The sequence below is a fragment of the Oryza glaberrima genome, chromosome 5 (assembly GCF_000147395.1).
Source record: "Oryza glaberrima chromosome 5, OglaRS2, whole genome shotgun sequence".
Classification (NCBI taxonomy): domain Eukaryota; kingdom Viridiplantae; phylum Streptophyta; class Magnoliopsida; order Poales; family Poaceae; genus Oryza; species Oryza glaberrima.
The window spans coordinates 8,767,133-8,781,995 of NC_068330.1; the positions used below are offsets into that span (position 1 = coordinate 8,767,133).

Consider the following 14,863-nt stretch of genomic DNA (forward strand, 5'->3'; position numbering starts at 1 on the left):
GAAGCATTAGCCAAATACTTCATGGCATTATAACTCATTTTTATAAGTTAGATACATAACGATTTATGAAAGCACGGTATCAATTTGAAAAGGTCGTCTATCAAATGATTAAATTGGTTCCGGATTCCAAATTAAAATACTTGCTACGTATGCAGTATGTCGTTATCAAACGTGATGGATCTGGTTATCCTTATTAGCACGAGGGGTTACTTCAGCTTTGTGGGCGAAGTTAATTAGTTGACCATAAGTTTTAACGTTTACTTGTACACATACCGTGCTTTCATATCTTTATATGGTACGCGTACACACATACCGTCTAGATGACCTCTTTTACGTATATATATAAGTTAGAGGTCATATCTTTAATTAACAAGCCACGCAGTGTTGTTTCAGGGGGGAGAGAGAGAGAGAGATGCGTTCTTGCGGCATCAGAGGTGTCATTCGCCACCATCTGGCGTGGCTGGTGCTAATTTTGTGCTCATGGCAGGTTGCAGCTGCTCAGGCTCAACAAGCACCAAAAACCGATCCAGTCGAAGGTAGGCGTATAGATGGCCAAATGGGCCGCCTGGCCCGGCCCGGCCCAAGCATGGCCGTGCCTGGGCCAAGGCTTGTCGGGCCGGCACGGCCCGACCAACACACCGGGCCGTCCCGTGCCAGCCAACGGGCGGCATCCACGGCCCAGGCATGGCCCAATACTACTCGGGCCGTGCCGGGCCAGCCCGAAAGCACGATGGTCCATCGTGCTTCCTCACAGAAAAAGTTTATTTTTGGTCGCTCAACTCTGTAGGCTGTGTTTAAATGGCTGGAAAATAAGTCTATTTTTATACCTTTTATCTTGGGCCTTGCCTTATATGATTATTTAAGTCTATTTTAAATCCCTATATTTTTTTTATTTGACCGGGCCGTGCCGTGCCGGCCCAGCGTGCCGAAGGTGCGGCCCAAGCACGGCCCGGCTGTCGGGCTGGGCTGGCACGGGCACGACCCCAGTCAGGCCGTGCCGTCCTTGGCCAAACAGCCGTGCTTTGGGCCGGGCCGTGGGCCACGGGCCATATGGCCATATATAGGTAAGCGAGCAATTAATCATGCACGCGTACGTATGTACGTATCACGCATGCATATGCATGTCTCTCTAGTTTGGTTTTCCTCCATGTAGCTAGATCGCTGGAGTTGTAATTTGTGGTTGATAACATTCATATGGTGTCCCCCTCTTGCCGCCTTGAAACGAAAGAGTTAGAGAAATCTTATATATTTATATAAAGTTCTATCCTATATATTTTTATAAAGTCCATTCCTAACCGTAGTAATTATTGCTATTTATATCTTTTCTTATTAAGCCACGTCATCCGAATTGTTCTTTTATTCCTTCGATAGTTGGTAGTATATTGTGAAAATTATCTCTCATATTTTCCTATCTAATTAAGTCATATCACCTTAGTTTTATATTTAAGATGATGTACTTGGCCACATCACTATTGTTGTGATTTTAAATGACCAATCTAGTTTAAATTATTATAAATAACATCTTAATTGTACGTAGTATTTTTCTACAGTAGATAAAGATGGTTAATTCATTAATCGCCTAGCTAGCTTCCATCCGCATGATTAATAATGGAGAGTTTAATTAACCATGCAGCGGCTGCTCTGAACACGATACTGGGGAGATGGGGCAAGAAGGCATCGCCGGAGTGGAACATCAGCGGCGAGCTCTGCAGCGGTTTTGCCACTGATAAAACTGACTGGGATTACTACCCCAACATCAACCCGTTCATCAAGTGCGATTGCACGGACAGCAACAACACCCTCTGCCACATTACCAGACTGTACGCACACTCTCTTTATCTTTATCGTGGTTTCATCATATGTGCTCCACGCAGTGCCTGAAAGAGCCCATGCATACACACGTATATGCTGCAAGTATACAAATTAAAAAACATATATATATAAACACCAGATTATAATATTAATTAGTATCTCCAAGGAATGCATAGAGGAATCAGAAAAGTCTATCCTAAATTCGGTACATATCTTAAAAAAATTGTACATACCTGCTGGACCCAAATGGAGGTATTAATTTGGTCCTCCGGCTGTATATATGTATCCCAAACACAGTTCTCTTATCAGTATTCTTACTTGTTTTTTATGCAGGAGGGTAACTAATTTGAATGTAGTTGGTCAAATACCTACGGAGCTACAGAATCTCACACATCTAGTGGACCTGTACGGTATCCAAGACTTCTCTTCTTAATTAATCTTGCTACTCGTCGCATCCGGAAATTCACTAGCTTGTAATTAGCGAATTAATTTGTGCATTCTCGTCCAGTAATTAGCTGATATACTAGAAACGACAATTCAATATACAGATCCAATATAATAATAACATTAGATATTACTTACAAATGAAAAGAAAACAATAGCTTACAAACGATATAGCATTAGCTTCAGCTCCAGTTCCACGCACAGCTCAACTGAGATATAAGCCAGATGTCTTCTTCTTCAAAAATTTCTTCAACTGAGATTTGATGATTATTGTATGGCGAGTACATGGAATACTCCTTAAGCCACACAGAAAAAATGCAGGTGCATGGTGATACAAAGGAAGGTATGATAGGGTTCATTTGCAAAAGCAACATTCAGCAAATAGTTGAGAGTAATAAAACAGTAGAGTCATTAATCAATATAAAATCAACACTGTACAACATACCTATGCTCCATAGGCCCAACCATCTCTAAACAACCAAACCCGACTACACTGACTAAAGTCCATACAAAGAGCTAACAAATTATCATTACCAATTTATTTATCATTAATAAGTAGTGTGTGACTAATCACAAAAAAAAACACTGTTAGGCTCGCCCATAACCGCGTGCACAACTATTCGAACAGTTTTACTCTGGCCAGATGTGTACTAATGTACCCACAAGACAATTCCACAACCTGTCACCATGTCATCATGTGCCCACGCTTAACATGTCACCATGTGTGAAATTCTGACAAGACCATTCGCATAGCACAACTCAAAGTAGTTCACCATTCTCAGATCGTCGTCTTTCCATAACTCGGAATAGATGCGTTGTGACCCACGTGGGCATATTAGTCTGGTTCTCTACAACGAATCATGCTATACAAAAAGTCCAGTCATTGCTCATGCTGGCTTGTGATTAGTACAGTTAATGCTTCACCACAGTAGCTCGTGAACCGTTCCTTAATTGCCATGAGCACAACCATCGCATCCATGTGCTCAAAGCTTACCATTAATCAAGTTTTAGTTGGCATATTATTAATCAACCATGACAAAACATCACAATATACCATTAATTAACCATCATTAATCATGAGTGAATCATTAGTTATCGCATGTAAAAGGAATATGTTCATCTGAAGTCCCTTAACGTGTCAACGTATCCGATTTTCGTCCTTCAATCAGAAAACCAGATACCACGGGTCCGTCAACTATCAAAACCGGTAAAGATGAGGTCCCTCAGCGGTTTAGATGGCGGTTTAGGCTGACGTGGCGCCTACTTAGCTAATTTGACTCGGTCTTCATCTGACGTGGCATTGTCATGGTGCTTACGTGGCAATTTGTTCCGGAAAAATAATAAAACACATGGGACCCACAAGTCAGTTTCACACACAAAATAATTAAAAATGGTGGGACCCATGTGGGCCCTGTCTCACCCCTCCTTTCTTCCTCCTCCCTCCCCATCTCTTTCTCTTCATTTCTATCCGCTTAATTTCCTCTCTCTTCTCTCTCCAACGCCACCACCACCGACTCCACCGAGGATAGAGATAAGAGAGGAGAAAGAGGATGACATGTGGGGCCCACGTGGGTCCCACCATTTTTTATTATTTTGTGTGAAACTAACATGTGGGTCCCACGGGTTTATTATTTTTCCGGATCAAATTGCCACATAAGCACCACGTTAATGCCACGTCAGATGAAGACCGAGTCAAATTAGCCACATAGGTGCCACGTCAGCCAAAACCACCATCTAAACCATCAAGTGACCTCATCTGCACCGGTTTTGATAGTTGAGGGACCCTAAGTATCTGGTTTTCCGATTGAAGGACGAAAATCGCATTCGTTGACAAGTTAAGGGACATCAAATGAACTTATTACCATGTAAAATGATACTGATGTTTCTGAGCATGGCAAAAAAAATTACACTAATATCTAGCCGAACCAATATATGCAGCTCAAGCTAGACAAGTAATATCCCAAGATATCAAGGAATGGGATGATCAATATAAACTGGCTATTCAAAGTAAAAAGGTTCACACCATCCAATGACATTCAAAAATAAATACACATTTGAAATAAAAGAAGAATTTAAATATTGTATCAACATGCTCAAAGGAATTGTTTGGGATATGTGTAACTTGCTTGCAATAATCGAAAATGATGGAAACTACAAGCTAACATGCAAAATGAGGAAAAAGACTAATAAAAACCAAATAAACAATACATAAAAGTAAACAAACACTTAGAGCTTGATTTTAGATAAATTATGAGACTTGAACGGCCTCATTCCAACTTCATAAGAATTAGTTATGAATTTTACAAGATTTAATCCAATTAAAGCCTATTTAAAAGGATTAAATAGATTTATTACATAAATTATAACTACTTTAAAGAAGACAAAGATAAATTATGATGTCGTCGGCAATCAGTCCACCGTAGACTAGGTCCACAGAGGTAGTCCACGGGTTCACTGAGATGGAAAACCTAGATTAAATCATGACCAAGAGTTGACCAAAATCCGACGGCCCAGACCGATTCAATCCAGGGTTTAGATGGAACCACATGACAACATGTTGACGTGGAATTCGTCGTACATGAAGTCATGAGAGATCTGGATAGCTCGTCCTATCATTCGTGTACATGGCGTTTTAGTTAGTTTGATCCTACAACCAACAAAATAGATAAATGGATTGTATAAGATCATAGGGCCGATGTGATCCTACAACTAACAAGATCAAAGGGCATTTCAGTTCATTTGATCCTACAACTAACAAGATACATCTAACCAATAGGCCAATGTGATGTAGCGAGGCTTGCCGATGTCAATAGGGTTTTGATCAATCGGCTATATGCTCGATGTAGATTCAGATAATCGGATAACAATGAGATATATGCTATCATTGGCTAGAACTAAACATATGCATAATCAACAATAAACCACTCCTTATCAAAACAATCTTGATAGATTAGACCTAATCGAGACAATATAAGATCGAAGTTGATAAAGAGAAATTTAACTATTGATTATACAAGTTTGAGTATAAGACAATACAACACTGAGAATTAGTAACAAGATAACACATCGGCTAGAACTCTGATAAAAACACAGCATAAAACCTATTGGCTTAGTAGAATTACTTATTAGCAGCCATCTATTAGATTAAACCTAACCGAGACAGTATAAGATTGAAGAAAATAATCAAAAAAACTATTTAGCCGATAAATATGCACAAACATGATGGATATAACAAATTTATCTAAAACAACGGTATGATTAGAGAAATATCAACTTAATCAGAATATCGGACCTAACCGAGAAAGTCCTAACTAAGTCGATTCAACTATAAATAGCTATGCAGTTAAAGATAAAATCAATGTATTAGATAGGTAATGCTTGCGTCAACCCAAAAAAAATATCTGACTTAATCGAGAATGTTCTAGTCATGCCGATACAAGTGAAGTTGATAGAACTTACTTCCTTGTTGGAGATTGAAACCAATGCATCTCAACTTGAAACTAAGAACTTGCTAGAACAAAAGGTTGCAATGCGCCGAAAGTAATTGTATTAATCTGTGGAGACAATTTGCAAACATCCTGGGGGTACATATTTATACCCTCAGGTTGATATGAGTCCTGATTGAACAAGACATATGTTTCCTAAAGATAAAAGGAAAAAAATACAATTCTTGATCGGACACTAGATAAAACTTCAAAAAGATAAAAGGAAAGTTAATAAATCCTAACTAATCAATAGATAGAATTAGTTTGCCATGCCATGGTCTTCACGATTCCTTTTTGAAATCAGTCTCTTTTGGATAAACTTCCATTGGTTGATCGAATTCGTTCTTCAACCGAATGCACAAAAAAACCATACCAAATTTTGGTGTTAACACAATAGCGCTGACGTGCTGATGATGTCACCTCACCAGTGACGGCCGGCTTGGGACCCTAAGGTCGCCGGTGAATCAAGCACGGCGGCGTGAATAGAGGGCATCGAGAGGTTGAGTGTGACAAGCCGAAGACATCGAGAGGTGACACGACAAAGGACGGTGATAGCGGTGAGTTTGAAACGATGACGTAGCTCGGGTCATCATCAACGGTGGTGTTCTGGCAGTAGACGGTGATGGAGGACCGCTAGACGAAATGCACCTCCTCCTTGCATACTCGGCAGAGGTGACAACGGGCAAAGGCGACAAATAGAGCAGCGATGTGCCCCGACTGGAAGGTAGCGGCGGTGTTGATTTGCACAGGCGAGGGTGGCGGTGGAAAGAAGATAGGGGGTGGATCCTATTTGTAGCCACGAGAGACCATATCCGGGCCCAAGACAGCTATGGCAGTGCTGGGAAAAAACTAGAGTTCTACCGGATAGAGAGAGTCCGAGTTCGAGCCCGATTCCACACAATTTACTTAGGTATTTTTGGGGATGTCTTGGGGAAAGGGTAGAGGAGGAGATAAGGAACAAACGCCCTCAACTAATTTTGGAAAAGATCAATAGAGGCGGTTGGATTTCAAGGCGACACAGACTCTGGCCAGATGTAGGGGACAACACTAACATGTGGGATCTTGTCCCACATGTTGGTAGGAGGGAGATGAGGGAGGTGGGTCGGGCTAGTGCCTTGAGCTAGCTAAGCCGAGCGGGGAGAGAGAGGGAGATGGGCTCGATTTGACCCAAAAGTTTAGAGGCGGTTTTTAATTTATTTTATATTTATATAACCATTGAATTGATGTTTGTATTATTAAAATTAGTAATTGAGCTCTGAAGAATCTCAGAAAATTCCAAAGTGTTTTTAATCATGGAGAATTTAATTATGTAATTAACCATGTTTTATTTAGGAAACTTTATTTCCGACTTTAATTCACTTGCTTAATTAATGTACATTTTAAAATAAACTCTAGAAGGAATTTAATAAATAATTTATCTTTTTTTGAAAAAGCAGGAGAGATGCATTTCTTTTCATTAAGGGGAAGTAAAAACAACACAAAAAAAACCAAAAAACAAAAATATTTACGAAGTAGGAGGACCCGAGCCCTCCTATCGAGACCCACACACACTAAACCACCCGGAGAGCTTAGCTGCCTAGGCTTGCCGTCCCACAAACAAGCTTTTGAAGGCCAGAAGCTCCTGCAACACTCCAAGGATGACTCTCATTTTCTACCACTTGCAAGATCGTCACAACTCTAGGATTGGCGCCATTGAAAACATAGTCATTTCGGTACTTCCAAATCTTCCAAGCCACTAGGGTCACCAAAGAGTTAATCCCCATTCGCACCTTCTTCGGCCGATTCTTGGTCGCTTGGCTCCACCACCTTAGAAAGCGGTCGGTAGAGGGCTAAGGCGCTACCTCGGCTAACCCCAGCCTCAAGAAGATTGCCGTCCAAACTTGGCGAGAAAAGACACATGAGATCAAAATGTGTTGGATGGATTCTTGACTTAGATCACAATGGGGACAGCTCACCGCGTGCTGCAGCCCACGCCTAGCCAATTGATCAGCTTTCCAACACCTATCATTGATAGCCAACCAAATGAAGAATTTGCATCGGAGGTGACCCCAACACTTCCAAATACACTTCCAACACCTATTAAATAATTTATAAATCCCTGAAACAAAATCAGGCACTACACCATGGCATCAGATTACCAACAGACATCTGTTGGTAAAAATAAACAATCATTGATAGACTGTATGTTAGTAAAAGCTTTTGGCAAACCATATGTCAGCAATACTATGTAACAAGATATGTTATATGTTGGCCTTTGCTGACATATCTGTAGCAGGCTACCTTGTGACATGGTGTAGTGAGGTTGTGGCACTACTAAAGAGTCTTGCTACTAAAGTTACGCTATTGATCAAGGCTTTGCACAAAATATAACTTCCATGACTCTCTTTGTGAACACCAGCAAATGCTTGTCAGCTATTCAGCATCATTTTTGTGTTGGCTAATTGTTCTAGTTTATTTTTATGTTCTTTACAGGAACTTTCGGAATAATTACTTGACTGGTCCCATTCCGCCATTCATCGGGAAATTTACTTCAATGCAATACTTGTATGAGTTACATGCTCGTTCTAGATCATGTTCCATCTATTGGTCATTATTTTTTGTTAATTATTGTTAATCATCTCAAGGTCATTATCTTTGAATCCACTATCTGGACTACTTCCAAAGGAACTAGGAAACCTCACCAATCTTGTTTCATTGTAAGAAATCTTTTCTCACACGTGGATTAATCTTCAACTGCTCCCTCTGCTACGAACTACTCATGCTTGTAGCTTTAACCGTCAATTCCTAGCACTTTTCGTATATATATAGTTGAACATTTTCCACCCTCCTCCATTTGAAAAACAACTTATGATTATGAATGCGCATAGCTTATGTCTAGATTGTAAGCTAGAAGTGCTTTTTTTTACGGAGGGAGTACGAATTATACATTATGAAATTATTTCTCATGTTGAATCTAAATGTTAAACTATACAAATTTGTAAAAATGGATATTTAGGAATACAAATGTTTGACTTACAACAAAAGCAGAATGACAGATAGTATGAAACGAATGGAGCATATATTTGGACTGCATGAACTGATATAATAATACAAGAAATAGCAATCACATAAGTTCTAATAAAAAAATCAAAACTACTACTAAATAGGATGTAATAGGCATGTCAGTGTAACTCCTGTTCATGTGGTTTTTCAGATGATCAAGTAAGATTAAACAGCAAGGACTTGAACATATTGTAATGATGAATATTGTGGGTCCAATAGCACATCGGGAAAACTATGCCCTTTTGCTATTAGATGATGACAAACATTTTAAATCACTTCTGAAATATTTCATTTTTCTTTCAGGGGCATTGGCTCAAACAATTTTACAGGAGGCCTTCCTGAAGAACTGGGTAACTTGACCAAACTTCAGCGATTGTAATATACCCCCATTGATTTCTAGCTTCTTATTTCTACTTGTAAAAGAACTAAATTTGGAATGGCCATATCTATTGTCGAACATGATAATATTTCAAACTTTCAACAACAGGTACATTGATAGTTCTGGATTCAGTGGTCCGTTCCCTTCATCGTTCTCAAAACTTCAGAACCTGAATACATTGTATTGTCAAAAACATAGCCACAGCTATTATATTTGTCATGTTTTCAAGCTAAGTGATATTTTGGTCTGCTTGCAGGAAAGCATCAGATAATGGATTCAATGGGAAAATACCTGAATATTTGGGCACAATAACTAATTTGGTAGAAATGTAAGCTTCTTAACATATCATTTGTTCTTACTGTTCAGAGATAGATGAATTTGTGCAAGATAAATTACTGTCTGTATATCACATTGTCTCCATTCAGACTTAAACAATAGCATTTTTTTCACATTTCAGCCCTCACTCAATAGAAATGCGCATATATGCATCACAGTAAGCGGTCCACATGGCATATTCATACCTAGAGATCTTGTTAAGAATGCTCAAATAGATTTTTTTTCTTTTTTAAAAAAGGTTGAATGTCCCTAACTTTGTTTCTAAAATTATGAGCTTGTAGTGTTTTGTACGGAAACTCCTTTGAAGGACCAATTCCAGAAAGTCTGTCAAATCTGGCCAAATTAAAAACCTTGTAAGTATAATCTTTTTGTGGCATGAACTCTTGAAGGTTGATAATGTATTAATGTCAAAGCCGATAACTAAATTATGAAAAATTCAAATATTGAGCAGACGGATTGGAGATATTGTAAATGGGATCTCTCCACTGGCTTTTATCAGTAATATGACATCCCTGAGCACCATGTATGTGATATTTTTAGCTATAACGCTTACAGTATTGTGTAGTTGCAAGTTACCAAGGTTATATTTTGTCGTTACAGAATATTGAGGAACTGCAAGATATCTAGTGATCTCGGAGCAATAGATTTTTCCAAGTTTGAACATTTAGAATTGCTGTAAGTTCTCAATTATAGGCCATGGTGCCAAATGGTGATGTTATTACGCATTTCCTCAAGTTGTGTACCATATGATCAAGTAATATGGTAGTCCTGTGGCACAGGGACCTGAGTTTTAACAATATCACCGGGGAAGTTCCTCAATCCATCTTGAATTTGGGAAATCTCAAGTTCTTGTAAGAAATTCTTTCTTTACATTAATTTGTTCAACAAGCCTCTATTAAGCAGATGAGCATGTTCTATAATCTTGAACTATGCCCAATTCAGGTTTCTTGGGAACAATAGCCTTACAGGAAGGTTGCCAGATGGTATAAGCTCTTCATTAAAAGCGATGTATGTCAAATACAATTTACATGGCAGTATAGCAAAAACTACATTCATAATAGTATCTATTAATTTTGTATAATATAATTCTGGAATGTTGACAGAGATTTTTCTTACAACCAACTCACTGGGAGCTTTCCTTCTTGGGCTAGCCAAAACAATTTACAGTTGTAAGTGTAAAACTGTGATATTTGTGTTACTGAGAAAAAAATATGTATTCTAATATTCTGTTTTTTTGAAAGGAATTTGGTGGCAAACAACTTCTTACTCGAGAGCACCAGTGACAGGTACTTGTGACATTTAGTTCTAATTTGGCGAGTGAACTATACTAAAATCATCCCAATAACTTTAAATTTTCAATTCAAATTATGCACAGTACGCTACCTTGGGGACTAAACTGCCTCCAGCAAGACACCCCTTGTTTCCGTGGGTCACCAAAATGTATGTTTCTCAATCCTCATAAAACTAAACTATAACATGAACTTACGAATTTAGTCGTTCAAAAAAACATGAACTTACGAATTTGAATGATTGTTACATTTTTTTAATCTTAATTGCAGATTATTCTTTCGCAGTTGACTGTGGCAGTAATGGATCTACAAGAGGCTCAGATGACACTATTTATGAAGCAGATCCTACAAATCTTGGAGCTGCAACATATTATGTTACTGGTCAAACAAGATGGGGTGTCAGTAGTGTAGGGAACTACTTCCAGAGAGAAGATGCAAAGAATATTATATATAGCTCCCAAAATTTTCAAAATGTAGTTGATTCAGAATTGTTTCAAACTGCAAGGATGTCACCATCATCTCTAAGGTACTACGGCCTTGGACTTGAGAATGGAAATTATACTGTTTTGCTCCAATTTGCAGAATTTGCTTTTCCTGACTCACAGACTTGGCTAAGCTTAGGTAGAAGAGTTTTTGACATATATATCCAGGTACAAATTGAGTGCATTTTACATAATGTGTTTCTACTGAATCTTGCCATTACTCATCTAAAAGTATTACTGATATTTACATAGGGTGCTCTAAAAGAAAAGGATTTCGATTTAAGGAAAACAGCAGGTGGAAAATCTTTCCGCGTAGTTAATAGGAGTTTCATGGTAACTGTGTCTAAAAACTTCCTTGAGATCCATCTATTCTGGGTTGGCAAGGGCACAGATGCCATACCTATTAAAGGTTACTATGGGCCAATGATCTCAGCATTGAGGGTCACTCCAAGTAAGAACCACACTAAAACGACAACAGGAAGTGTTATACTGGCTGCCAATAAATCATATTTTTCCTTTGCAGATTTTACTCCTACCGTGCGAAATGGCATACCAAAAAGGGAAAGTAAGGCAGGTGCAATTTCCGGAATATTGATTGGTGCAATAGTTTTAGTATTAGCAGCATTATTTGGAGTATTTACACTGATAAAGAAGCGGAGAGCATTGGCACAACAGAAAGAAGGTATGATTTATCAGTACATAATTCAAACATCAAAATTGTCAACTGGTTTATTCTTCTCATCTATACTAAAAATAACATGCAGAACTATACAACCTGGTTGGACGACCTGACGTTTTCAGTTACGCCGAGCTCAAGCTAGCCACAGACAATTTCAATTCTCAAAATATTCTAGGGGAAGGAGGATTCGGGCCAGTGTATAAGGTTCTTAATTTATTTCCATAATTAATCATGTACAACTGCAACTGGTTATAAATTTGTGTGATTTTGGCATTTAAGTGTTGTGTTTTAGCCACATTTGTCTATGCTCAAAATATACATGTAAAAACTTTATCAGGGTAAGCTACCTGATGAAAGAGTTATAGCTGTGAAGCAACTTTCTCAGTCATCTCATCAGGGGACAAGCCAATTTGTGACAGAGGTTGCGACAATTTCAGCTGTTCAACATCGGAATCTTGTGATATTGCATGGATGCTGCATTGACAGTAAAACACCCTTGTTGGTTTATGAGTACCTTGAGAATGGAAGCCTGGATCGAGCAATCTTTGGTGAGTTCACTTCTGCAAAATTGCCGCCCTCGGCACTTACAGAATTGTATTTTCTTAGTTCACAAATAAAACTCACACTACAACAAATATACCTTGTAGAGACATTTTCCTAACACTATAGAGACATTTTTAAAATGCCTTTACAATGTTATAGAGACATTTTGAAGAGTGTCTCGTAAGTGTCTTTTGGTGAATTGTCTCTATGAACTAAGAGGCATTTTATAAGATGTCTCTATGCAAATAGAGGCACTTTGTAGAGGCATTAATATGTTGCGGCAACTAGCAAATCAATATGAAAAAAAAAGAAAAATATTATCCCTTATCAATCCTTGAACTCATGACCTCTTGAGTTAAAAATTTTTATCTTCAATGTACTAACCATCTCAACCTCATATAATTACATGCAAATATGTTATTTTTGTTACTTATATCTAGTTACTTTATATATGTTAATATTTGGAAAAATGCCTTTACATCATTTTAAATGCCTTAAGAAAATGCCATTACATATGAGGCAAATTTTAAAGTGCCGAAAAGATGTCTCTATAAGATAAATTTAACAAAGTATACTAAAAATATCTCTAAAGTGTCTCTAGAGTAAAAATATTTTAGGCGATTTTAAAAGTGACTCTAAAAAGTGTCTTTAGACTATAGAGCTTCAAAACTTAGAGGCGTTTTGAAAATTGTCTCTACAAAAGAGCCTCTACATAAGGTTTTTGTTGTAGTGTCATTGCTTCATGACTAATAATTATGGATTTTTCTTTTCTGCATTTTTGTAATAATTTGCGTTCCTTATGATAACTGAGCTATTTATGCTTGTAAAGGTGACAGCAACTTAAACCTAGACTGGGTAATGCGCTTCGAGATCATTTTAGGAATAGCAAGAGGCCTAATTTATCTTCATGAGGAGTCAAGTATACGCATTGTGCATAGAGACATCAAAGCTAGTAATGTTCTACTTGACACTAATCTCGTTCCAAAGATCTCTGACTTTGGACTTGCCAAACTCTATGATGAAAATCAAACTCATGTGAGCACTAGAATTGCGGGCACATTGTAAGAATATTTTACCACTTATCATCTTATGATTATAACATCAATATGAATGCTACTATTAACCTGTCTTATCTTTTTTAAGGGGTTATCTAGCTCCTGAGTATGCAATGAGAGGCCATTTGTCAGAAAAGGCTGATATTTTTGCATTCGGAGTGGTCATGCTGGAGATTGTCGCTGGGCGACCAAACACCGACAACTCCCTCGAGGAAAGCAAGATCTGTCTCCTTGAATGGGTATGCTGGTCTATGATCTTCCCATACAAGAAAACTTCAATTCACTGTGTATTGTCTTTTGCTTACTGAAACTATATACAATAAAACTTCAATTTAAGGCATGGGGCCTGTATGAAAAGGATCAAGCACTTGGAATTGTTGACCCAAGTCTCAAGGAATTTGGCAAGGATGAAGCTTTTAGAGCCATATGTGTTGCACTTGTCTGCACTCAGGGCTCACCGCACCAGCGACCGCCAATGTCGAAGGTTGTGGCAATGCTGACTGGAGATGTCGATGTGGCTAAGGTGGTCACCAAGCCGAGCTACATCACTGAGTGGCAGCATAGGGGTGGTGGGAACAGCAGCAACACCACTAGCAGCTAAGCAGAAGTTTGTCTCCAGGTTAAGTGAATTTAAAGTAGAAAATGCATGGGTCATCAAGATTGGTTTGCGACAATATTGTATGTCTTTTTCTAAAAAATAATTATGTGTTGACTAAATTACAGCAAATAATGGAATTACTTATCCTTAACTCGGTCCTGGTAATAAAAGTTTGCTCCTAATAATTTGTAAATGGTGAATAACCGTGGTGTATTCAATACTCAATAAATGTTAATAGATAACCCTCAATCTGTAATGGCCAGTGCAATGCAGAGGTAAAATTCTGTCCCATTGTTAATTTCATGAAGAGCTGTCTCTCCCATACTTTTTTCAGATTTTTATTTAATTTCTAAAAGTTGTAGTACAAACTAGTACCAAAACCTTTATTAATCATTACAAACCAGTACTAACGTGTTTTGAAAGGTTTTAAAATCCATTTGCGAAAGGTTGTAAAATCCATTTGCGAACTCCTCCTACGTACTAGTACGAATTTGTGAAATTCCGGGTTAGAACCCGCTAACATGTATGTTTTGAAAATGGGTTGATAAAATTTAAAATTTGATAGATATGAGAGGTTGAACACTTCATCATTATATTTCTGTACCATAAATAATATTGGTGGCGTTTTGAACTCCTCTATCATGATATTTCAAAATTGTACCGTTATGGTATAGAACGGGTAGATTTGGGGCAGGTTAGTAATTGTTGTGCTTAAACCC

At 38.2% G+C, this 14,863-nt stretch overlaps 1 protein-coding gene across 1 annotated transcript; it reads left to right on the forward strand.

The window, feature by feature from the left end:
- Positions 1-412: 412 nt before the first annotated feature.
- On the forward strand, positions 413-14,147 carry LOC127772804 (probable LRR receptor-like serine/threonine-protein kinase At1g56130). Its single transcript, XM_052298780.1, has 25 exons — positions 413-536; positions 1,634-1,820; positions 2,146-2,217; positions 8,214-8,285; positions 8,366-8,437; positions 9,087-9,158; positions 9,271-9,342; positions 9,419-9,490; positions 9,620-9,655; positions 9,780-9,851; positions 9,950-10,021; positions 10,099-10,173; positions 10,278-10,349; positions 10,441-10,506; positions 10,602-10,667; positions 10,740-10,784; positions 10,874-10,938; positions 11,058-11,437; positions 11,522-11,720; positions 11,793-11,951; positions 12,034-12,152; positions 12,286-12,496; positions 13,321-13,552; positions 13,635-13,785; positions 13,884-14,147. Exons 1-25 carry the CDS (start codon positions 413-415, stop codon positions 14,145-14,147), a joined length of 3,027 nt encoding a protein of 1,008 aa, XP_052154740.1.
- The last annotated feature ends 716 nt before the right edge of the window (positions 14,148-14,863 follow it).

Coding starts and splice junctions, on each gene's coding strand:
- LOC127772804 (XM_052298780.1), top strand. CDS start 413: ATGCGTTCTTGCGGCATCAGAGGTGTCATTCGCCACCATCTGGCGTGG. Junction 9,343..9,418: donor CTTCAGAACCTGAATACATT/GTATTGTCAAAA, acceptor GTCTGCTTGCAG/GAAAGCATCAGATAATGGAT. Junction 10,668..10,739: donor AGCCAAAACAATTTACAGTT/GTAAGTGTAAAA, acceptor TTTTTTTGAAAG/GAATTTGGTGGCAAACAACT.